This window comes from Aethina tumida, chromosome 1 (assembly GCF_024364675.1).
Source record: "Aethina tumida isolate Nest 87 chromosome 1, icAetTumi1.1, whole genome shotgun sequence".
NCBI classification, from domain to species: domain Eukaryota; kingdom Metazoa; phylum Arthropoda; class Insecta; order Coleoptera; family Nitidulidae; genus Aethina; species Aethina tumida.
This window is the reverse complement of record NC_065435.1, coordinates 42,698,827-42,725,828: the sequence shown is the minus strand read 5'-3', so window position 1 is coordinate 42,725,828 and position 27,002 is coordinate 42,698,827. Positions and strand designations below refer to the sequence as shown.

Below are 27,002 nucleotides of genomic sequence, written 5' to 3'. Positions count from 1 at the left end.
ACTCTTCTTGCTGGCCAAATAATAAACTTGCTCTTTGAAATGGTAATATGAATTTTGAAAACCTGTAAGAAAATATAAAAATAAAAAGAAACTGACATGTAAAAAAATCAAGTTTTTATTTAATTTAGTCTAATTTACAGCATCAAATAGAAAATGTTCTAAAAGAAGTATAAAACATTGTTTTAGTAAAATATATTTATCCTCTGGGAGGCAGTATATGCACGTCTGTGGGCTTAAAATGTCCATAAAAGGGTGCTCCACGATATGGAGTAGTAAAAGCATTAATTTTGCTTTGTTTTGTGTAATTGTTAACGCTTGAAAGTTAGAGAATATGGAAAAGAAGACGAAAAAATTGCTCTTTTTTCATATTCGATTAGACATAATCATCTAACTTAACTAAATGGAGTTATATAATGTTTTGGAACACTAGGTACACAAAATTTTGCCACTGAAAACTGAAACACTGAAAATATTTTTTTTTTTTGATGATTTTTTAGATTTATAGCCTGTTTTTTATTAATGAAACCGTTTATTTTAAACATTTATTGTTACAAACTTAAGATTTATTTATAGTTTATCTATACATTCTTTAACAAGGTCCAATAAGTGAAATCATAGTCCTGAATAAATCATAAACCGATAATTAACTGAATATTTTGATAATCATTTAACATTTATGATGAATATCGGACTTTTAAAACCATATAAATAATTCAGAATGTCACTTCTGACATAATGAGCCACGCCAATCGAATTATAGTTAAAATAGAATATCCTGCAAACGAAAAAAATGTGGACGAGCGCCAAAAATATGATTTATTATGTCCATCAACTAATTGACAAATGCAAAGCCGGAATGTTTGTTGGTAACATTTTTTCTCTCGTTTTTCACGTGAAACTCGATTGGTATCAACATCCAGGATATGTTTATAAACGTTCGTTCGCGGAATAAAATTAATTAATCACTTACACGTTTTGTTCTGTTATTGACTTAGTGGTACGGATGAGTTGGTCTTACCTGAAACCAAAAAAAACAACAAAGATATTAGATTACGAGGACGTAAATTTATATTGATTTCATGCAGCGGTGTTTTAATTAAAAAATTACATTGTCTACACACACACATACACGGGTTCGACCCCGCCAGTTCATCGACAACACATTCCCCAAAATTTATTAATAGAATTATCTACCGAAAACAATCAAGACCACTTTGTGTACGATATCGGAACACACGAAATGCGGCTGTTGATGCCCGCATGGCCGCACAAACATGTACCTGTTTGTTTAGTCAGATTTTCAAGGAAACTTTTGAACTGAAACACGGGACTGTCTGTTAATTTCGAAACGTGCCGATAACGCCGCAGGAAAGTGGATGTCAATATTACAATTGGCGAAAGAAAGGATGACGGTTTGATAAGTTACACGAGTAAAATGGAAAGTGTATTTTAATGTGTGGCGTCGTTTCGAGTGCATTCTTTATTTACGCGCCGCAATTAATAAGTTAATTGCCACTTGAACCGGCCATGGAGTGTTGGCAGACGTGCAACGTCTCCTTCATCATCTTCACTAAGAGCACACAAGCAAAATCATTGAAACTGATCATTGTTCGAAGGTAAAAACATTACGTTTTGTTAATGACGTTTAATTAAGGCACGAAGAGAAAGGAGGCGTAATTCACAAATAAGCAAATAAGAAGATAAAAATCTTGAATGGCCCTATTAACCTACAATATTATTCGATCACATCTAATTTTCGTCAGTTTTTACCGCTACATAACAAGGCAGATAGGACAGAGCCATTCTCACGGAAAGTAGAGTCATGTAAGTTATGGGAATCAGATTCTATTATTCGTTGGAACAATTGGAAATTCTTGCCACATTTAACAACGGGTTCGTTGGTGCATTGTGCGGTGTAAAAAATCTAATATAACGCCGGCAGTGGCGTTTTAGAAAACGAAGTTTTGTTTGTATAATGCGGATTCGATTTGGAACATACTGGGTCACTTGGTTCGACGTTCTCCCAAGCAAAAAATAATCGTTGGGAAAGTCGGAGGATTATTTAATTTTACACAAAATTCACAAAATAAATAAAAAATAAATGGGTTTTATATAATTTATTGCGAAACCGGAACTAGTCATTCATTTTAAAATTTATTATGTGTTTTATATATTATACAAAGTCAAACTTTTTTATGTTCTAAAAGGTTAAATATTCACAATTTTATACTTTTTTTTTTTAATAATTCACTCATTTTCATGATTAGACTTAAATTATTTAGTATTTATTTTTAATAATGTTGATATTTACTATTCTTTTTTCCTACTTAACAATTCACAATTCATTTATTTTTTGTAATTTGATTTAATAATTAATTAATTCCAAATGAAATTTAACTATTTTTGCCAAGTAAGATTAAATTTTTATATTTTTAAAAGTTTAATAAAAATTGTCATATCAACCATTTTCATTTTTCTTGATAATTTTCACGAAAAATAGTGTCAAAATATAAACTGATTTATTTCTTGTAGTCTGATTTAAAATTGTGAATAAATATTAAAAAATATAAATTTGTGAGAACCCCTATTTTTAATTTAATAATTAATTAATATTAAATAGTTGAAAACAATTTTTGCCAACTTTTTATATATTTTTAAAGTTAATAAATTGTCATATGAACTATTTTTATTTTTCCTGCTAATTTTCACCAAAAATACTATCAAAATATTTCTTTACATTAATATATTTTTTATAATTTCATTTACAATTGTGAATAAATATTACAAAATATATATTTCAATTTTTAGTTTAATAATTAATTAATTTTAAATAGAATTTAACACATTTTTTCCCAAATAAGTTCCAACTTTTTATATTTTTTAAAGGTTAGTAGATTGTCATGTCACACTAACATTATTTTTCCCAATAATTTTCTTCAAAAATTCTATATTAAACTTCTATTTTTAGTTTAATAATTAATTAATTTTAAATAGATAATAAGATCCTCATCTGCACTATTTTTATTTTTCCTAATAATCTTCACCAAAAATAGTACCAAAATATTTTAACAAACCCACGATGGTTGCGTAATTCAGTTATTTTGGCGGCGCGACGTATAATTCAACGTAAAAGCCCTTTTGTGAGCGACAAAATGGTACGATGCATTAAGCGCAATTGCACCGTTTCACAAAACGTTCGGAACCGTGATTATATAAAAAAAAAAATACTGTTTAACCTTCCTTCCATCATCGGTTACGCAATACGGGGACAAAACTGTACACAAAGAGACAGCAACAAATAAAAACTAAATAGGTGTTTGAGCAAACGTGACAAGATTATTTGAATGATTAATCGCTGCATTCTACTTAATCCAGTTACGTCGATTAAATCTAAACATTAGTAAAGCCAGATTAGTGGAACAGAAACAAAAACCGTCGGTGACATTAGGTACTGGAAAAGTGATTTACGTTTTTGGTTCATGATCGATTTGAATGAATTTTCATTTCAATTTTTGTATTAAACTGTGTATATTAATTGAAAGCTCTTTTTATGCTCTTTCTAGCTATGTTGTAGTTAGAACATTTTTTGGGCTATAAGTACTGTAATTCGTACAAATTTGTTTCAAAAAACGATATAAAAGTGACAGTGAATGCATTGAAGATACTAAGGTCTTCATAAAAGCTGTACCAATGAAGAAATTAACCAAAATCTTCATCTATCATGTTTGAAAATAGCCCAGTCAATAAATTGACCATTATAAAACGGTTTGAACAATGATGTTCCTCAGAAAGTTTGACAAATGGATTCCACATGAGGATAACAAAATTAGACGTTTGACAATTGCCTTGCAAGCAATGCAAATAAACCTTTTATTGATCGTATTGTTGTTATATGCGATAGCGAATGGGTCAATTCTCTCTAGTTTGGGCATTGGATTAAAGCTGTTGGAACAATACTTAAAGACTGTCTTAACCCAAGAAAGATTTTGAATTATAGAAAAGACGTTTTGCTTCTTCATGACCAAGCAAGACTACATGAGACTCGAAGGACCATGTGTAGTCCAGATAATAATATTTGCTTTGTATATTAAAATACAAATTAATAATAATAATACACAGTGAATACTACAATTTATTTCGGTACTATAAAAAATAATATAAGAAGTAGGCAAAGACTCACTTTTTTCCAAGACATAAGTTTGGAAACTCCTTAAATTTCATCTATTTTGACCATCTACCAGTATTGTTTAGGTTCCCATTGTAGTATGTGAATTAAAAATATTTTTATTCATGGCAAAGCGAAAGCAAATCTCAGTGACTTTACAAAAATAACTGTAGACTTTAGAAATGGGGTATGTCATGCAAATGAATTTCTGTTACTCTACACATCAAGGGGCCATACCCAAAATTGTGAATAAATTTGACACTTGTGGATCTGTTGCTGATTGTACTAGAGTAGGCAGACCTCGGAGTATGGATATAATTTATGATAGGAGCATAAAGGGTATATCCCAGAAAAATCCCACATAGACAGCCTGTTATATTCATCAAGAATTCCTGCAGGGTAATGTATAAAATTTATCCGTCAAGAGTGTGCAAAGAAGACTGCGGGAAATGGGACTGTTTGGAAGAAACCAATACCAATAACATACTGTTAAACACGAAGGAGACAATATTATGGTATGGGGCTGTTTCAACCGATATGGCGTTGGCCCGTTGGTGCATATTACCCAAAAATTGAATCGATTTGTTTATGGAACCATATCACTACCTTTCCCGGTGGATAATATGCCACTAAGATGGTTTTTTCAACAGGGCAATGATCCCAAGCATGCTTCCAGCTATATAAAAGAATGGTTCGAACAAGAAAAGGTACAAGTTTTGTCATGGCATTCACAATCAGTGGATCTAAACCCTATAGAACATCTTTGGCATCATTTAGAAAGGAATATTCGGCAGCACACAATAAAAAATAAGACAGAGTTACTGAAAAGTCTTCAAATGGAATGGTACAAAATATCCTCAGAATTTACCAGAAAATTGGTTGATCCATAAACAAGTGCAGTGGTTATACAAGCTGATGGTTATGCAACAAAATATTAATGTTTCTATTAGTTTTTGGTTTATTATTCGAAACTTAAGTTATTCAATAAGCTTTCCAAACTTATGTCCAAATAAAAAAGTTTACTATTTATTTTTATCACAGTCCTCTGAAGAGGAGGTCAAAAGTGAGGTTGACCATTTACTCAGTTCCAAGAGCATAGAACGTTGACGAAAATTTGGCGGTTATAATGGTGATTATTTCTTTGAACAGAAATTATTTTAAAGTTAAACGATAAAAAAACGTAAACCACTTTTTCCGGTACATAATATAAGCATTATCGGTTAGTTCGTCACAACAAAACAAACCTCTTTCCCTCAAGTCCACCAAATTCACTAACTGTTTCCAGTAATTTTCATTTTCGAACAGGCTTTTAACACCTTTCCGCATCGCACTCACATAATCCTCACACGCGCCACCACTAGAACTAAAAGAAACGGGAAAAATATTAGTGTCGGTTCCCTTGCGGTGACCATTATCATCACATTCAATTCCATTGAAATCCGCAAGCTTAATCGGTTAGTTAGCACAGCGACAAGACGGGTTCTGAAAAACTAAAGAAACGTTTTCGCCAGTCGTTCCCCATCAAACTGCGGGTCCAGTAATAAACGAAAACACAGCCAGCACACGTGAGCCGCAGCTAAACTAATAACAAATTACACCTGTACAAAAGTGTCGTTGTTAAACGGAGGCAGGAAAGGGCACCACTTACGCAGACAATTACCTGATATCGTCGCCGGACAATTTTGAACACCTTTTAACTGTTATCACCTCCGCAGTAACCTTCCGCAGTTTCGTTGCGTCGTCGCCGACTGGAAACTTTGACGACGAAATTCGCGGTTTCGATAAATGCACAGCGTCACATGAACATCGCCACGCGTTAATTACCAATTACGGAGCGTTACCGACCGTTTCTGGATGCAATAACTTTGATTTCGGTGTGTGTGTGTGTTTGAACACACGGTGTGTGTGTGTGTGTGTGTTGTGTGTCATCGGGACCGGTGTGCGACCCATTCAACCGATAGGCATGCAAATTTCGGTCCGTTATCGGCAAAACTGACTGTCAATATTCCTAACTCTCGGTTGTTTGCTTTCGCGTGATTCGCACTCTTTCATTTAGAATTCGCTTTCGCACCGTTCGTTTTTTTTGTTTGTTTTTTGATGCAGCGTTTGAATACAAATTGAATTGATTTGGACACGGCGTTAAAAAACGTTGTGAAAAAACTACTACCCTAGACGTAATTAGAGCGGTGATAAAAAGGGATTCGTAGATATTGAAAATGGGTGGCGTCCCTCTCGAGGTCTTCTATTCATTAAACGAATAATGGGTTTTTAATTACGTCTGGATCGGGGAAAATAGGTGGATCGGAATATGTAATCAGTGTTTAAAGCCAATCAATGGACGTGCTGATGAATATGGAGGCTGATTAACGTCCCAGATAACTGTCAGGGTGTTATATATAAAAGTTAGCACACGATCAATTTTAATTACCCTAGCGGATTGTTCTAATAATATAATAATAAATCTTGGGAAAGGATTTGGATGGAATTCATTTTAAATCGTCTATATTATTTTCACTGTTTTTACCGTATTTTAAACCTTTTGTTTTATGTTTCATATTTTATAATTAAAAAATATTGTATGTGAGTTAACTTTTATTATTAAGTTTTTGTAAAGATTTTAATTAATATTCCATATTAAATTAATAAAATAGCTTACTGCAATTTTATGCATTATTTTACTTAATTAAATTTCATAACAATTTTGTGAATATACTTTATAGTGCATTTGAAAATGGTCCAAAAAAAAGTTTACTGGATATTATATTTTTAAATTCATTTTAATTAATAATTTTTCCACTTAACGAGATATAAATATATATTCTATATTTTTCTATTATAAATTACGTAAAAATCTGTATTTGAAATTTGAATTTGTTAAAATTTAATTAATGCAAATTTTTATACAATATTTTCTATCTTTTATTTTTATTTTAAATATTTTTAATATTTCTCTTAAAAATGGTAAAATGTAGAATAGGAAAATTTAGGAAGTTCGATGGTTTTTCATCGCATAATTTAATAACTTTACACTAAAAACAATTCTAAAAATATAAAAGTGTATTTAATAATATTTCAATGAAGTCAAAATTCAAATATTTTGTAAATCAATTCAATATAATTGTTTTCAGTTTAATTTTAAGGTATTTTATTCATTTTGGCATACGTTAATATATATTCATATTTTATTTCTTAAAAATCTTCTTTAAAAAATGAAAAATGTCAATGTTATTTACTAAAAAATATAGTTTTTCATGTATTTTTCTTTTAAACGACTTGACTGACACTATTTCAATTAAATAATATTCCAATGTTTTTAGTCATAATTTTTTATTGAAAATTTATTTTTAATGATTACAAGAATATTTTATTTTTAACAATTCTGAAAATATAACAGCTTAATTTAATTTAAATAACTTGATTATCTATCAAAAACTTAAAAGAATTTGTAAAAACATAAAAAACCATAAGCTTGTAAAGAATTTGTAAAATATAAATTTAATTTTTACTATAAACAACAATAAATAATTATAAGAATTTGTTCAATAATTCAAAAATTTAAAGTTTATTATTCGATATAAAATTCGATACAAAAAGGCCACAATTTAAATATTTTTAGTAGTAGACATTTGTTCAATATTATATAAGAAATAAGTTTTGGTCATAAAATTTTTTATTTTTAATTTAAGACTTTATCCATTTCAGTATAAAAAACTTGATATGACTGATAATATTTCTATTAAAAAGTATTCTAATGTTTTTGTCATATAATTCATAATTTTTTATTGAAAGTTTATTTTAATTTAGATTCTTGATTATCTATTATAAACCTTAAAGAATTTCTAAAAACCAAAAGTAAGTTTCTAAAGTATTTGCGAAATATAAATTTAATTTTTAATATAAACAACAATAAATAAATAATTTTAAACAACATGACTGATAATATTTCTATTAAAAAGTATTCCAATGTTTTTTGTCATATAATTCATAATTTTTTATTGAAAATTAATTTCTAAAGATTCTAAAATTTTTCATACCTTTCACTTTTATTTTAAATGGTTTAACTGATATTTTTATTAAAATTATTCCAATATTTTTAGCCATATAATTAATTATTTTTCATTTATTTCTAACAATATAATATCAATATTTTATTTTTAACAATGCACAATAATCAATTAAAGTTAACCTTTAATAATTTAAAAACTGGTGGATTTAAATGCTTTTTCTAAAATCTCCATTAAAAAATGTTTACTAAAGAAATCTTCTATAATAATTCGAGTAAAATAAAATATTTTTACACTTACATACTGAATATATTCTAATTCAATAAACACCATTTTTTTTTTAATTATTAATACAATATTTTATAATATATTTATGGTATTTGGTATATGGTAAATCAGTAAAAACAATATTTTTAGTCGTTTAAATAATCAATTTTATTGAATATATAGTTTTAGTTATTACAATAATTATTATAATTTAAGTAATCTTGATTATCCATTAAAAAACCTGTAAAGGTCAAAATTTAGAAAATATTTTTCAGTCATATGTGTCAATATATGTAAAGAATTTGTATAATAGTAGTTTATTTTTGATTTTTTTATTTTACATACTCAGTTACTTACTCAGTTAATTAATTAATAACCTTAAGATTATTTGAATTAATAAAAAATTACAATTCTATTTTACAGATTATTCCTTATTTAATTTAAATATTTTGATTACATATAAAAAATTTTTAAAAATTTGTGATATCTTACATTTAATATTAATTAAATACAGTTTTAATCAATTTTAAACGATCCATTTTTTACATTTTAAAAAGGGAGTTTATTAAATAATTAAAAATTAATTAAATTTTTAATAAATTTCAATTCAATCTGTCCGTCACAATCCATAATAAAGGTCATTCATTAAGGACATCTGAATTTCGGAAATTAATAGGATGCATTCCGACTAATTTGCAATTATAATGCGAAAGCCCGCACCCGAAATTAGCAGCCGACCCCGAAAATGTGCGCGCCCCAAGTGGAATTTATCCGACCGGATCGATCGAACGCCATCCCCGTGTCACGGCTAGTTTTTCTTTTTCATTCCTGTTCCCGTTACGATTTCAACAACGCGCCGGAATCTGGAAATCGAAAACGGCAATGCATCGGAACGTCGACGTCGATGTAGTCGTCGTCGTGGCCGTCGCGACGTTGCGAAACCCGTCGCCGGCGACCTTGTACCGGCGGTTCCGTTTTCCCGGTGCCGCGTGCGCCCGCCGAAAGACACCGGCTGCTGCCGTGGCCGACGAATTTTCCGACCGCGTTCTTGACCCATTTATTTTCGGGGCCCGGCGCGGCCCGCTCTCCTCGCAACTGACTCGAACGCACCCGCCCCCCCGGGCCGCGACCACGTGCTGCCGCTGCCGTTGCCGCTGCCACCGCCTCGAAATTTCGCCGGGGTCGTGGACTTTTTAAAGCCTTTGTGCAAACTGTATTTAACGCGCGGCGGCGGCGAAAAGGCAATTTTGCATGTTTAACTTTGTTAAAGTTCCACCCTTCAAAGAAACGGCGCATAATTAATAAAGAACTTTGCGAGAGGCATTACAAAGCATATTTATTTCGCAAAAATTTATATTAAAAATAGATATAACTTTTAACCTTGGCATAATTGACTTTTAACAAATATTAAATGGCAACCGAAAAACTCATTTGCAACTTTTAAGACATTATTAAAGGATCTCTCTCTCTCTCTCTCTACGAGAAATTTTCTTTTGCCCATTAAAAATAATAATGCTATTTTGAATTATCAAAGGAGTCGAGTTAATGAGATTAAGTTATTACAAATTGAAACAGTTGAATTTTCGGTGTGATGGAAGATTAAAATGAAAAGGAATCAATTTATTTTAAGACCAACAATAATAAAACTTCAAAAAGTACAAAATACCAGTTTAAGTTAAGATAACTGTATATTTTTCTGCTTAATGTTTGTAAGAACGCGTGCACGGAACACTTTAAAAACATACAAACGGTAAAAATATAATGAACAATTCTATTAAAAAATGTATTAAGCTATAAACTGCAATAAAATAGTTGTCAGAATTCATTTTAAGTCGCACATTGTATCCCAAATTGATCGTCTTCAACTGTTTATATTATTTCCAGTCTAAATAGAGAAAACATGACCAGATCTTAATTTTTTAAAACATTTTATTATCTCTGGCATTTTCTGTCGGATACTCAGACTATTAATTGTTCATATTTAAATATTTCTTTGTTTGTTTATTTATTTATTTATTTATTGATAAACAGTACAAAATGGTACAAGCATATTTGTATGCCACATTCCTCAAAAATAAAATGTCTCCTAAAAATTTCGAGATAATATATGCAACTTTTTATTTCCCATGAAAAACATATTTGAATCTGCCTTTAAAATTTTAAGAAAAAATTATGTTTTTCAAAAAATTTCTAACTGAGAGATACTTCTGACGACATTTAATATTGTTGTATATGAAATAAAGACAAAAATTGTCACAAAATTACTTATTTTTAAACATACGTTAATAATAAGTTTGTCAAATATCACATTTGGTAGGCTTAACATTTCGATATATTAAATAAGTTCTAAAATATAACTACATATCTAGTAAACTTAGGTAGATAGAGATATTAAAAATTTTTCTCTTTGAAAATAGTATTTTACAGAGGTGATGTTAAAACTATCAAATATGATATTCTCTTAACATTGATATCTTGTTACAAAATTAGTAATATCACAAGTTTTGTATTAATGTCTGTATATATAAAAATTTATTTTTGAAAAGATAAACAGAATAAAGTATATATTATATATCTCGAAATTCATCATAAATGTCGTCACATCTTAGAGAGAATTTAATATATCATATACAAAATGTATAAAAATTAGTATTTGAAAAGATAAATAAAAAGTATACATTATATATCTCAAGATTCACCATAAATATTGCCATATCTTAGAGATAATCTAAGATATCTCTCTCTCTCTCTATATATATATATATATATATATATATATATATATATATATATATATATATATATTAAATATATTATTATAATATATGACAAGGATATATATCAAAATATGTCAGAATACTTAAGACTTTTAAAATTTAGAATTTTTTATTTTTATTATTATTTTTCACACAATATCTCAAAAAAATATGTTTCCTAAAAATTTTGAGAGTATATATGTAACTTTTCTATTTTTCATGGAAACTACATTTCAATCTGCCTTTAAAATGTTAGAAAAAATAAATAAAAATATAATACTTATGATATCTGAAATTATACAGTATATCTGAAGATATACAAATTTTTCTGATAAAGACAAAAAACGTCGCATAATTACTATATTATTTTAAAAAAATGAATAAAATAAATTATATGAAATATATAATTTTTTTAATTATTTTTAAATCATTTTCAATTGTGTCGATTTGAAATAAACATTATAACATATTTCTAAATTTTTAGGAGATACATTGATTTTTGAGGTAACTTATTTTACGTATAAAAATGCCTGTTGAATTTTTTTTATCAATGGTCAAAAATCAGAATCTGTCACAGATACCAAAATATACTTTGCGGGAACTAAAAAAACATTGAATTGTGGACACTTGGCTTTTTATTCTTTTTTGCCTCTTTTGTCAAAGACCCTATACATTTGATGGCATAAACAATGAATAAATTAAACGATAAGTAATTATAGGTAATCAACCTTCCAATGCTGCACAGCTAATTTGTTAGATTGTAGGTTGAATTGTTGGACAAACATTTTCAATTATTAAAAAACTTTCTTTCTACAAGAACATTCTATGACGGTCATTTATTAAATGATAATCAAATAGGTAAAAAACAACACAAACTACAAAATATTTAATGTGACTCAAAACTTGGGTAACTTTTTTTATCGTTTAAGTCAAAATTTACTGATTAAGTTTGTAAGGATCATTGAACTGCAAGTCACTTTTGTTTTTTACCCTTTTAATTATCTTAAACTCGTTACCTAATGTGTTTCTGATTAGTAAATAAAAAAAACCGGAAAACAATTCGACGCCATTCAAATAAGTTTAACGTTTGATATTGCCGAAATATTTTTCGTGCCTTGGTAGACTCGTAATTTCAACGAATCACACAGACAGATAATAAACATACAAAACTCAAGAGCTCTTTGAATCCCATACGAACGGCTATTGTTAACAAACGTCGACAAACAACATAATATAATCTAAATTTAGTACAATTTAAACTCGTGTAATACTAATTGGAGAATAGTCAGAAACATGCGACTTGAGTGTCTTCAATTATTTCCAGACGGAACGTAATCCTTTCCAGTGACAAATCCGTACTCTCTTGGGTTCTGTAAGTATATTGCTCTGGTAAATTGGTGCCGGCGGCCACTCATAATGGCAAATCTATTATTATTACTTTACCTAGGTTAAATCAATAATCGGTCGTATGTGAGGCTTCTTGAATGGTCATTACATGACATTTAAAATAAAGATTTTTCATTTAGACGCATTTTATGGGCGTGCGTTGGCATTGTGCACATACAAATAAGTGCCATAAAACAGATTTTAATATTCTACACATCAGAAACGAACTACCGGAATAAATAATAAAATTCACATAGTTAAACCACTAAAACTGTAAACAATAGACTAAACATTTAACGGTACCGTCCTATTGTAATAGGTGTAATATTAAATATTATCAGAGTGGCGCTGATAAAACCCACCGCGTACAGTTACTGACACTGTGAAGTGTTACACGGACTAAATAAACACCGAGTGAATCGTCCGATCGGAATGGAAACAATCCAAACCACACGGAAATCGAATCAAACAAAGAAATAATTACAAAAAAAAAATCGTCGTTGCCGTTACAAGACACCGGAGACTATTTTTTCATAATGCTGCTGCGATAGGAAGTGCCCAAACCGCATAAAAAACGAATTTATTATGAAAAAAACACGTGAATAGCATCAAAGAACAAGGAACGTTTAATCGTAATTGCCTTTCTACGTCGGAACAATTAGCGGGGCTGTTCCTTGAGACTAGAAAGAAGAGACAAAAATTAATATGCCATAGATTAAATTTAAACTGTCGATGATTGTTTTATATCCTTGGATCCGACTTCAAAAGAAGCTTTTAAGTCTAAATCAAACAGAGACGGGAAATTTAATGAAAAATTTTCAAACAATACAACAGACCGGGCACGGATATGACTAGAAACTAGATTTTATCATTTTCGTCGTCGCCATTGCAGGGCACCGGTCTAAAATTAATGAAGAAAAGCAACGGAGCATTATTTTAATTGAAGACCGAAGCGCGAACACTAATTAAGTGAGAACAATTCTATAAATCCATTATTAATAGCGGAAAATGAAGGTATTGTAATTAAGGACTAATTGAAATTGAATCAATTTACAACGTCTGTGCTGGTGGCGGTGGTAATTTGTGCTCAAAACATTTTCTAGAAGCCCTTTGTGTCAATACAAAATTTATTTTTAACCGGGTGTTCAAAACGCTTAAAAATTAATTCGCACACAACGGACGGAAGTAAATAATTGTCACATTTACGTGGTGGTAAAATTCAACAACCTCAACACACATTTGCTGTAATTTGTTATGAACCAACTGTTAAAACGACATGTGCAAAAATCACACGGAACCAATCAAACAAAATCGTGAACACTGCAGAACATTAAAAATGCATGGCCCGGCGGTGGCGAGGCGGAGGGCGGCCCCCCGCCGGGCACCACCGCCGGACCACAAGAAATAAAAACAAAGCGCAACAGTTAACAACTCTACAAACAGCGAAGCGGGGCGGCCACACAGGAAAAAAATCGGCAAACTAGTAAAATGAATAAATAAATAAATAAGCAAAAAATAAATTAAAACGGCCCCGGACCAAGGTCCGGACAATGGGGTTCGGGGCGGCCAGCGCAAAAGCTCACCATCCAGTGCACACACAGACACATAAAATACCTGTTGTACTAAGCCGGAATGCGTTGACGTAGAGCCTCGCTAAGCTCCGGTTGTACTGAGGATGCCTTGCCTGGGACGTCGCGACGTCCGATCGATCAGCGACGCAGGCGCCCCTGCACAAATCAAGGTCCGCTCTGTGATAATGCCGAGAGATTAAGGTGATATCCGCTACGGGTGGTCATAGTTTAAACTGAGACACACCCCAGCGGTCCATGGGCGAGACGCCGCCGCCGATGCCGGTGCCGCCGCCGACGTCGCCGCGGCGATCGTCTTTTCGTCTCTTTCACCTGATCCGCCGCCGATTGACCACTATTGTGCGGCACACGACCAATTATTATCGAACTTTATACACCCCATTTTATTTGATAACATATATTATTTTTATTTATCAAATAAAATGAGTATTTATTTGATAAATAAAATTATTAATAACTAAAATATGTGAAAATAATCAGTAGTAAAAATAAAAATGTTTGAAAACTTACTGTGTAGGAATGTACAGAGGTGTTATAAATATCTTACAATATTGTAATCAATTTTGATTTTTTAATAATATAATTTAAAACAATCTTAAATGTTTTTGCATTTTTAAATTTATAAATATAAAAGATATATAAAAATTATAGAAGTCGCTTACTTGAATATTTAGAAAAAAATATTTTTTAATTCTTATTTTATTATTTTATTTCAATTTTGTTTTAGATAAGAAAAAACTAAAATATTATTTAGACCATCAATTTGCCCATTTAAAAAAATGCATATTAGGTGTATATTCCAAAGATGTGGAGTATTTCAATTTAACAAAAAAATCTCTCAATTCTGTTTTGAACAAAAAAAAACTAAAATATTTAGTCTATCAATTTGCCTATTAAAATAATACACATTTTTTTTATCTATCATTTCAATTCTTTGCAATTTCCTTTTTTTAGTAGATTTCTTTAAAATATCATTTTTAAGAATTAATGTTAATAATTACAGAAAAAGTATTAAGGTTTTATCGTTTTCTATTTAGTATATTCGTTTTTTTTTAGATTAAACGTCTGAATTTTGTGATTCCCAACAAAATTCTTAAAAAAGCAATAAATAAATAATAAAGAAGGGTGTTACAAATATTTTAAAAAATTGTATTAAATTATTTTTTTACTAAAATAATTTAAAAATTAAATATTTGATTTTCATTTTTATAAAAAAATAATGATATCGAATATTTGATCAGGTGATAACTTGAATCTGTCAAATTGTACAAAAAATTAAAATCTTAAAAATATATAAAAAAAATCACACAGTTACAAATAATCTTAGTCCAAAGATGTAATTTTGATGACTATTTCAATTTAACAAAAAATATATTTCAATTCAGTCTTAAGAATTTGCCTATTTAAAAATATACATATTTTTTATCTATCAATTCTTAGCAATTTTTTTTAGTAGACTGATTAAAATATCATTTTAATTTCAGTATTTACAGAAAAAGTAGGAATCGTTTTATATGTCGTAATATTCGTTACAGAAAAGTGTTAAATATTTTTAAAAAATGTGTGAAATATTTTAATAAAATAATTTAAAAAATAAATGTTGGATTTTAATTTTTTATGTCAACATTTATTTCAATTTTGTTTTGAACAAGAAAGTACTAAAATATTAGTCCATGAATTGGCCTATTTTTTTTTTGTCATAAATATATATTTTTTAATTCATCATTTCAATTCGTCGAGTTTTTCAATTTTTAGAAAAAATTATTTCAGTTCTGCTTTGAACAAGAAAAAAAACATACTTTTAATTCATCAATTGGTCCACATTTTTTAAATATATATTTTTTATCCATTATTTAGATTCGAAATCCTCAAGATTTCAATTTTTAGAAAAAATTATTACAGTTCTGCTTTTAACAAGAAAAAACTAAAACATTTCATTTTATTTCAATTTTTAAATCAATTGACCCATTAAAAATATAAATTTTTTATCTATTATTTGAATACTTTGCAAATGTTTTTTTGGAAAAGTTCTCTAATTTACTTTTTAACAGATTTCTCAAAAAAATCATCTGAGAGAGTTAATATCAATATTTCTAGAAAAGAACAAAGTTTTAATTTTGTCAAGATTCGTAACAAAAATTTTCACAATTGTTTCTTTTCCTATCCATTTATTTTAGCCACTAATTTTGAGTTGAGTTTAATTATTTCAAGTAAAGTAATATAATAAGTATTAAAAAAAATAAATATGTTTGAATATAATGTTTTTGGTAAATAAACAAGCAAATTTTAACTTCATAATTGATATTTAAGAAAAATTATTTATTATTTTGTGTTCCTGATTTTCTCAAGAAATTTAAATATTTATATATTTTCTTATATACTCATAAATAAATAATTTCTAAACTAATCAAATAAGTTAGTAATACTAGATAATTTGTAAAGAAAAATAAATTTAAACGTTACTTTAGTCGTAAATAAATTTATATATAAATATATTCCAATACAATCACCTTTAAATACTAAAATTCCATATTACTTCAAATGCAAATTAGTTCTACGATAATTAGTCACACAACTGGGACTTTTTCCTGGTTATAATAATAAAAGAACTTTCAGAAACTGACATTTATAACCCAATAAAAAATCAAAGAAATATTAAAATTAAATTAACGGTTTGCCCTTCGATTTATATTTGGATATTTCGATCGTCCCGTCATTGTTCCACGAACATATTTTCCTCAACATTTCTCAGCAAGTTCGTGTATACATAATTGAAATCTGTATGAAAATACATTTAAATAAAATCGATAAATTATACAACATTGATTGACCTGCATACCTGCAAATTTCCTCGACACGTTCTTTTGATTAAGCAGATTAAAATAAAAAACAAACTGCATGGAAATACGTTTATATAAAATCAATAAATTATACAGCACTGATTGACCTGCATACTGCAAATTTCATCGACACGTTCCTTTGATTAAACAGATTAAAATAAAATGAAATTAAAAAAAAAAAACTGGAAACAGCTAGTCCGACAAGATATGAACATTGTTAGAAATGCATTGAACTTTAACATAACAGTTAAAACGCAATTGGGTTCATTTCGTAGGAGACAGTGCAGCAAATTACATGTAATTTTCATTGAAATCGTCCCGTTTAGCCTAGGTCAGTTCTATGGCCTTGCCACTTAACCTTTTATTTATTTATAGTGTCTGCGTTCCAAGTTAGTTTATTGTTAGTTGGAGTAGCGCAAGTTTCTCTCGTACCTGATTTGGTCTTGCCGTTGTTATTATGGACAGATGAAAATGCTGATTGGTTTGATAAATAAGAAAGTGGACTGACTAACTCCTATGTAAACTGTGGCATAAATACTGGCTTGTTGTAAGATTATTAATGTCATAATGTTATAAACATTTTCTTATGTAACATAAACACCAGTTCATGACAGCAAAATAACTACTCATAAATAAACTAGAATATTTTAAATTAATGCATGCCTGACCCAAATCCCAACTTCCACATACCCGACCGTCTACGTGAAACTTTCTTTGACAATTTACCAATGAAACCATAAAAAAACAACATCTCTTTGTAACATTAAATCTTAAAATAGTTTTACCAAATATTATGTAGCACCGGTCGGACGTAAATAGAAGTTTAAATATTTATGCAGAATGTAAAGTTGTAGGTAGCTAATAGTTACTAGATAATTGCGTCAATTCCAATCAAAAACCACACACACACGCGAGAATATTCAAAAACGTAAATTTATGCGAAAACTCGTGACGGTTTATTTATAAAATCCCATGAAAAAAATCAGAGTGATTTGTTCAGAATTGGGATCAATCAATTTTATTTCCAGGAAAACAATAATAATGGGCAAATAACTCTGGAGATTTTCACAAGTTACAGGAACAAGTGCGGACTCAAAATGTTAGTAAAAGAAACCATTTATTTAGTCTGGAATGCTTGACAATTGGAATATATGAGAAACTACCATCCATTATGTTATGTGCAGTGATAAAATGTATGTGTACAATTTTTGAATAAAAAGTAAATTCCCATTAAGAATAACGTTTTTATGGACCTGTATGTGCCTCCATGTACTCAAATTTACATAAATATGATTTTTGGCAGAATTCTAAAGAGAAGATCAAAACTGAGATTTATCTCTTCTTCAATTCCAGGAACCCAGAACATTTTTGTCACGTAATAAATTTGTTTTTAGAATTTTGGCAAAAAATTGTTGATTATTTTGTTAAATAAAAGTTACTTTAAAGAAAGTTATGTCATTTTAAAGGTGAAATTTAAAAATACAAATGACTTTTTCTGGTGTCTAATATTTTAGGGGTTAGGAATTTTGTTCTTTGGTGATCTTTGAAAAACCATTGTTTCAATGGTTCAATACTTTTTTCATATCAGAAACTACACACACACGCCAGACATTCAAAAACATAAATTTATGTGAAAACTCGTGACGATTTATTTATAGAATCTCATGAAATATGTCCAATTGAATTGTTCAAAATTGAAATCAATCAGCTGCATTAAGATTGTGACAAATATCTACACAAATAAGTAAAGAAGAATGGTAAATTTTCTGGGATATTTAATGCTTCAAAATAATATATAATATTTTGATAACGGTTAGATGTTAAAAAAATGTAAATTTTCATTAAGAATAAAGATGCCTGGCAGAATTCTAAAGAGGGGAAGAGGTTCCAGGAACCCAAAAATAATTCTGATGAATAAAAAAAATATATCATTTTAAGTTAACCCTTAAAATGTAAAAATAGTTTTTTTAGTATCTAATACTTCAGGGTTAATATATATATATAATGTTAATAACATACAAAAAAAATGTTGACAAGCTTTATTAATTAGAAATAAAGTTTGAGTTTCTGATGTTTCCACAAATCAAGAACATCGTTGATTTTGCGTGGAAAACTATATTAAAATGAAATATTATAATCTAAGTAAAAAAAATCAGTTTTTCAGAATAAAATCATTAAAAATATTTTAGAATTATTCAATTGTTGTCCAGAAATTCTCATTAAGTATAACGTTTTAAAGACCAATATGTACTTCAATTTACATAAATTTTTGGTACAATTCTAAAGAGGGGAAGAAGTTCCAGGAACCCAAATTAATTTTCTCGTGGCATAAATTCGTCTGTAGAATTTTGATAAAAATTGATGAAATAAAAGTCATTTTAAGTTAATTACTTTTTTAGTACCTAATACTTCAGGGGCTAATTAAAAGAATATATCATACACATATTAACATTTCCAATTTTTTTCCTGAATAAGGGGCGAAATTCATGAAGTTATTCATTGATATAATGAATTTCATGTTGTGTATTTTTCAACAAATTTTATTTAGTAATTATTAATTTTTGTAACTTACCCCCATGTTTAGGAAACACGCTGTATACAAAAGTTCATTTTCACGTGAACATTCAAAAACGTACGTTTACAAGAAAACTCGTGACGGTCTATTTATAGAATCCCATGAAAAATTTCGAATGATTTGTCCGGAATCGAGATCAATCAATTTCGGTTTCCAGGAAAATAAAATAATACCGCGATTAATTGACACGGGAAAAGCCTCGTGATCTAAACGAAATTTTCTCCACCGGAAAGTATATAATTTCTACGTCTGTTTTTTATTAGATTAACCCCTATTAACGTCAATTATCCTAGATATTTGACGGTTTAAGGGCGTAGAACAAAAAAAAAAAAAAGAAACCGAACGTTCAGTTATATATATATAGCGGTTCGAAATAAAGGAACGGCGATCGATGCACACTTAAACTTTCACGTTGAAAAACGCAAAGGAGAAAAACGATAATTTAATTGGACTTTTAACACGGGTTTAAAGAGATTTTATCGTTGCGATTGGTCGCGCCGACTCGATCGGAACGATTCATTTTTTCAGTCGAGACAAAAACGTAACGGGCTGCACCGAATCGAATAAATCGTTGCGATAATTGATTATTGAAAAGTCAACATGTGCATGACGATGAATATAAATTAAACAGTTTTCCCCGGTTCGAAAACATGCTGCACAAACGTGGGTCAGAAAGGTAAACACCGAGAGAGTTCGAATCAAATCGGAAAATTGCTACGGGAAAATGTGCGTAATAAATTCCGACTATTGTAAGCAATTTAAAATTATAATTGCAGTTTCTGTTTTCGAAAACAAATGACTTTTTTTCGTTCTATTATTAAAGTCGAACGGAAATGATGAATTTTACCTAGAAATATTTGCGCCAGCAAATTAAATATTGCAGAACTGGCTCGTTCAGTGGAATACGGACTAGTTTAGTTGGTTTAAAAATTGCAAAATTAAACACGTTAGCGCCCGATGAGGCGGCAACCAAATGAGCATCACCGAAGGGCGGTTATATTAAAATATTTCACCCTGCACTTTAAGTAATTTCATTCATTCGACAACGTTTAACTAGAAAAATATTTCTCTATTTACATTATTACTTAACATTTCTCGTTTATTTTTAATTATTTTTACTTATACAATAAATCAAATATGCAGTTAAAAGATAATGTAAAAAGTTGACTATGTATTATTAAATAATTATCTGACATTTGAAAGAGGAATTGTCAATTATTCTCCGCTCAAACATTGAAGTTCAAATAAAAATTGACTTTTAACTGATCTGCACAATTTAACATGCGATTTCTCAAGGTACCGTTTAATTTTTCTAGTAATATTATTCAATGTTTTCATTTTAAGGACTTGTTCGTCTGGATTTGTTTCTACTTTTTAACAGTACTTACTTTGTTGTTATGGATTAAGCTGATGACATATTTGTGAGTATCAAAACTATACATACATTTTCATTTTTATAATAATTATAATTAATTGAAACCTTACAAGAGTAAAAAAATTCATGTTCTGAAATATTTTTATAATTATTATAATATATGTACACAAGAAAATTAGACCTATTTTCTGTGAAGCCCAAAAAATATCTGTCTGAGGCTTCTTCAAGTTTGCAACAACAGTTTATAAACGTTTCTTGAGGTGTTAGCAAGGAAATTTTTAAAAAGTAAATAACATTTGAATTTCTTAAAAGAGAAAGAAGAGTTCTAAACTAACTTTATGAAGTTATTTTACTGTAAAAATAACATTGTCAAGCTTTATCAATTAGAAATCAAATGTTTTAGGGTTTCTGATACGTTTTTGCAAGATATTCCTACAAATCAAGAAGGTAATATCGTTGATTTTACCTGTAAAATGAAATATTAAAAATAAATATTTCAAAAAAATCTTAGTTTTACAGAAAAAAATCATTGAAAAATATTTTATAACTCTTCTTTTATTGGCTACAACTCAAAATTTATTTTACAATTTCTGAAATCTTAAATTTTATAATTGTTACAAGATATATACACAAGAAAATTAGATCTATTTTGTGTAAAGACCAAAAAATATCTATCTGAGGCTTCCTCAAATTTATCACAACTGTTTATTAATGATTCTTGGGAAGTTAGAAAGGAAGTTTTTAACATTTAAAGTTCTAAAAAGAGATAGAAGAGTTCTAAACTTATAAAAATTTGAAAACTAACTTTACGAAGCTATTTTTTTGTAAAAATAATATTGACAAGCTTCATTAGTCAGAAACCAAGTGTTTTAGAGTTTCTGATTTGTTTTTCAAAAATATTCCTACAAATCAAGAAGGTAACATCGTTGATTTTGTTTGAAAAACAAGGTTAAATACTATTTAATACTTTAAATTTCCAAAAAATCTTAGTTTTACAGAAAAGTTCTTAGGAGTTCTTAGAGTTTATTTTAAAAAGAATCTAATTTTTAGGAACTGAAGAGTATGTCCAACAAGTTTTTACTGTCTAGGTATCAATCTTACATTTAAAATTGGTATACTATATAATTACAAATTAATTATAGTGTTAAGCAGGTTTAAAGGGGCCTTAAGATTGATTTTTAATGCTTATGTGGTAACTACATTTTAATAACAACAGAATCATTTCAGCGTAATTCCTAAACACCATGAAGAAATTAGATCTCAGAATGAAACAAAACATTTTACACAATTAATTTGAGTTTCATAATAATTAAAATTATAAAATCACAACTTGCATCAGCAGTTAGTTGTTCCACAATAATTAAGTGATATTACGAATTAAAAAATGAAAATCATTTTGCTGAATTTAAGAATGCTCAACACTGAAGTATGTAGGAAATTCAATGGAACAACCGTAATATTAATATAAATGGAAACAATACTTTTCATAACTGTATTACGACGCCCGCTTTGAATTATGTAAATCCTGTCGGCAAAGAACAGTTTTAGTTATAATAAAATTTTAAAATAATTAAAATTTTGTTCCGTAATGAGTGCAGTTGCTTTAGACACTTTCTAAACGTAAACTTTATGTCGGCTTAAGACAGTTTGGGGGGTTAAAAATTTTATGTAATGTAACTCGTATCGAAAAATGGCAATTGATAAACAAAAATAGGTGAACAACAAACATTAAGTCGATGCGCTCGTATAAATGTTAGATTATTTCTGTAACTCACCGGAAGAAACAGGAAGCAAAAGTTGTTGTTCCACTAACTTCTCCATTATTTTTATCGTTCCTAACCTAACTTTGCACCAGAACACCTACAACACTTTTACCCACGGATCGTGCTTTTACCTGTATAGTCAGTCAGGTAAATATTTATCGATATCTCGTCCAGAAATTCTCGACAATCGAGCTGGTCCCTCGCACACTCAAGAAAAATTACAGTTTCTTCAATAAAAATTGTTCAATAGATGCACAGAACGCGACGGAGGAACGATAACACAGTTTTCGTCACGTAAATCACATAGTTCGCCGCGGTCTCACGTAAAACACAAGCAATTTTCAACACTTACGAACTAGTTTTCTTAAGGAGTGCCTATGTTTTGACACTTGTTACACTGTCGGCCATATTTCTTTGGCCGCGTGACGTCATACAACAATTGTATCGAGGCTATTGTTGTTTGAAAACTGTTCACGATGTCGAAGGCCCGCGTCTGGTATGGAATTCCAGGCGAACGCAGATGTTGTGCTTTAGCATTCCTCCTCGAATGAGACCATGTTCTGTAACACATGTTCCGCAATGTTTTTCAGGTATTAAACGATGTCGAGGCTCCAGACAGTCCGGAGATTGTTCACCATGACTTCGGCGAAGCCCACTTCCTCCGAGGTGCTGACCTGCTACATCAGACAGTGCAACGAGCCGCCGTGGACCTCGTATTTTGTCAAAGTATGATACTAATTGACGTGTTTTCCTAAATATTACTTAAAATTTAATTAACAATTAATTCAACTCATTTTAAATTTTTATAGAAATGTCGAATCTATAAATATTAATTTATTTAATAATATATATTATATATTGGGGCTTTTAAATACTGTAGTTAATTTGAACAACTCTCAACGAAGTTTCTATACATTGATATCCAAAAGCAATATTTCTTAATTTATTTACTTTTTTACACTACTGTTTTGATCAAAATACTAAAAAAATAATACAATTTACTAATTAACATGCTTTCTTAACTATTGCTAAAAATTTAATCAACATAATTAATTTAGTTCATTATTTAATAATATAATATATATTGGAGCTTTTAAACACGTTTATTAATTTGAACAATTCTCAACAAAGTTTCTATACATTGCTCTCCAAAAGCAACATTTTTTTTAATTTATATATTTTTTACACTACTGTATAGATAAAAATACAAAAAAATTAATACAATAAATTAATTGACATGCTTTTCTAAATATTGCTTAAAATTTAATCAACATTATTAATTTAATTCATTTTCAATTTTTATAATAATATAAGTTGAATTTATTAAAATTTAATTTATTTTATTTATTTAATAGTATACACTATATAGTAGAGCTGTTAAATACTTTTTTTAATCTGCACAACTCTCAACAAAGTTTTTATTCACTGCCTCATATTTTGCAAAATATATGCTCTCTTTGTTTCACTATTAAATTTTGCAAAATACACTTCTCTTTATTTATTTATTTATTTTTTTGCACTATATAAATGAAAATAACAATTAATAACAATAATATTTCCTCATTATAATTTACATTCTTTTAATATTTCCTAATGGAGTTTTCTGACAAATCATTCAACAAAAATCAGTAAGCATGCCTGGATGAAATCTAGGTAAAAAGTATTAACAATGTTCATCACAAATTTTTTTAAAAAAGAGACAGTAAAAAATAGAAAGAAAATTTTGATACAGTATACTTAAATCATCAAATTCATATTTTATTTAAAGAAAAATTTCATTGTAAGTTCAGTATTATTACAAGAACCACAGCATCTCAATTTTTAAGAATAATTCATTTCTCTTTATTTATTTATTTAAAATATAGTATCAAAAAATTGTCACTATTAATACTAATATTTCCTCATTGTAATTTCAATGCCTTCAATATTTTTAATGCAGTTTTTTGCAAATCACTCAACAAATTTCAGCAAGTATGTCTGTAAAATACATTGACAATGTTCACCACAAGTATTTTTAAAAATGTGACAGTAAAAAATAGAAATAAGATATTGATACAGCCTCATTAAATCATTATATTGATAATATTTTATTTGAAGAAAAATTTCGTTTCAGTTCATTGATATTACAAGAACCAGAACGTCTTAATTTTTAAAAATACTTTATTTCTCTTTGTTTATTTATTTGTTGCACTATATAGTCAACATATGGTACCAAAAATTACACAATTAATATTAATATTTCCTCATTGTAATTTCCATTTTTTAGAATTTTTTGGTAAATCGCCCAAAAAAAAGCAGTATGTCTTTAAAAAGCATTAACAATGTTCACCACATTTTTTAAAAAAATGTGACAGTAAAAAACTATATTGATACAGACATATTGATAACATTTTATCTGAAGGAAAATTTTGTCGCTATTCAGTGATATTCCAAGAACAACAACGTCTCAGTTTTTAACAATAATTTATTATCATCATACTCTAGCATTAAACATTGATTAATTGAAAATTTTCGATTTTTTAGTACAGCAGCATTGTAGACGATCAGTGGGGTGAGTCGCACTTTAACTGGAAAGTGGGCAATTCGAATTATCACATTTTGCGCACCGGATGTTGGCCCTACATTAAATACCATTGTTCGAAACGACCCGAAGCCAATCTCAAGATTGAGGATTTATTTTTCCGTTTGTTAAAGGCAGTGCACTTAGGTAAACAATATTTGTTTTTGTGTTTAAATTGTAATCTGCAATTCAATTAAATTTTTTTTAGGAATTCCCTGTTTGATGTACGGTTTGGCCGCTATAGTTTTCATCACTCACACGGAGGAAGTTATCACTCCAAAGGGGAAAGTTATGATTTACTTTTTATTGCCCGAAGACAAAGGTTCTCAATTTTAGTTTACATGAGGTACATTTTGTCTCAAGCTGTTTATGTACAATAGTTATATAAATAAATAAATAATTTACAAATAACTTAACTTTCTTCAAAACTAAATCATTTAGGTAAGTAAGTTAATTTTGATAAATTAAATTAATAAATCTAGTTATTTATAATTTTAAAAATTTAATTTTTCCCTACAGTTTGTTGATAATCTACAATATTTGGCTCCGAATAAATTTGTAGACTATAAACACTTGATACAAGTGCACATAAATATTTATTTTTTGATGAAATGGGAAATGATCTTTATTTGTTCTACCAGTCAAATGGATTTTGACTATTTTTAGAAGATTCTGGTTCTAGTACGCTGGTTGGAAGTGAAGAACCAAAACAACTAGATAATATATGGACCTTTTGATTCTTTTTTGATGGAAGCATCTTCTCAACCCGGCGTCGTCTACAATTTCAACAATTCAAATTCGTTATATATATCCTTCGATATTCTGTCGTAACAGTAGTGTGTTTTTCTAAAAATATAAATTTGTTACTGTCGGGGAATTACCGATGTACATGAAGCTGAGCACACCATATACGCTAAAAACCATCGATGGAAATATAATAAATTGTCCCTTAACAATCCTAGAGGTGTACTTTTTTATTTTTTATACTGGCTCACTGTCCAGTGTGGGATTAGATTCTGGTCCAATATCCGGTAAACGTTATTTTCGGTTCTGGTGTCTGTATTTCCAACAAGCGGATCCTATAAATATATTTATTTTTATTTATTTACTTTTTTGTATAACATTGTTGTTTGTGTTTATTATTCATTAGAATATAAAAACAATGAATAGTTTATATTCTCATAAAAAAACATGAGAGGTCATCGATTTTACAGTCCATTATTATTGATTTTAAAAAATCTACTGAGAGGCGGCACCGTAGGTAATTCTCATTGCTGCCACCTTTATGGGCCGATTCGCAATTGTATTGATTTTCTGCTACAACGGTAGTTTAATAGTTAATCAAACATAAAATAAATAGGGTAAGTGGTGTATTTTAATAAAAACATTGATCACATTTCCATTTGATTTTCTTCGCAGAACGTAAATCAGCCCGAGTCATTAAAAACATATTTAACGAAAAAAATGTTTTTGTGAGAGAAATTAATTTTTTTAGTAAAAAAATTTACAAAATTAAATGTTTTAAAGCCATCCCTTATTAAAAACTTAATACATCTCTGTCCTCGTTAGTAACTTTTGCCAATTAAGTTGCCCTCACTTTTCTTGTACCGTTCTTTTATTTTTGAAAATGCCAACTATTAATTTATTAATGAAAGCACAATAAATTCATCACGGCAAAGTGAATGTATTTTGTTTTGTTTAATTTATACGATCAAAAATAAA

The 27,002-nt window shown here is 29.0% G+C and overlaps 2 protein-coding genes across 5 annotated transcripts in view; one reads left to right on the top strand and one right to left on the bottom strand.

The window, feature by feature from the left end:
- The window catches only part of LOC109595115 (rho guanine nucleotide exchange factor 18), a 60,641-nt gene extending 37,776 nt beyond the window's left edge, over nt 1–22,865 (bottom strand). Inside the window, exon 1 of the mRNA XM_049962224.1 lies at nt 22,733–22,865. Coding sequence (XP_049818181.1) covers nt 22,733–22,778 — 46 coding nt within the window. The 5' untranslated portion in view covers nt 22,779–22,865. The remainder of the gene's footprint in view (nt 1–22,732) is intronic.
- Nucleotides 20,240–25,691, top strand: LOC109595114 (uncharacterized protein C15orf61 homolog). 4 transcript variants are annotated; one of them, XM_020010404.2, is made up of 5 exons: nt 20,747–20,878; nt 20,927–21,003; nt 23,311–23,446; nt 25,244–25,427; nt 25,489–25,691. In XM_020010404.2, the coding sequence occupies exons 3-5, from the start codon at nt 23,321–23,323 to the stop codon at nt 25,614–25,616; spliced, it is 438 nt and encodes a 145-aa protein (XP_019865963.1). In that variant the 5' UTR covers nt 20,747–20,878; nt 20,927–21,003; nt 23,311–23,320; the 3' UTR covers nt 25,617–25,691. The 4 variants fall into 4 exon arrangements, with proteins under 4 accessions (XP_049818183.1, XP_019865963.1, XP_019865964.1 ...); XM_049962226.1 differs by lacking the exons at nt 20,747–20,878; nt 20,927–21,003 and adding an exon at nt 20,240–20,258; XM_020010405.2 differs by lacking the exons at nt 20,747–20,878; nt 20,927–21,003 and adding an exon at nt 22,735–22,867.
- Nucleotides 25,692–27,002: the final 1,311 nt, after the last annotated feature.

Excerpts from the sequence above, each read along its gene's own strand:
- LOC109595114 (XM_049962226.1), top strand. The coding sequence starts at position 23,321 with ATGTCGAGGCTCCAGACAGTCCGGAGATTGTTCACCATGACTTCGGCG. Across the intron at positions 23,447-25,243 it reads GGACCTCGTATTTTGTCAAA|TACAGCAGCATTGTAGACGA; the intron begins GTATGATACTAA and ends TCGATTTTTTAG. Across the intron at positions 25,428-25,488 it reads GTTAAAGGCAGTGCACTTAG|GAATTCCCTGTTTGATGTAC; the intron begins GTAAACAATATT and ends AATTTTTTTTAG.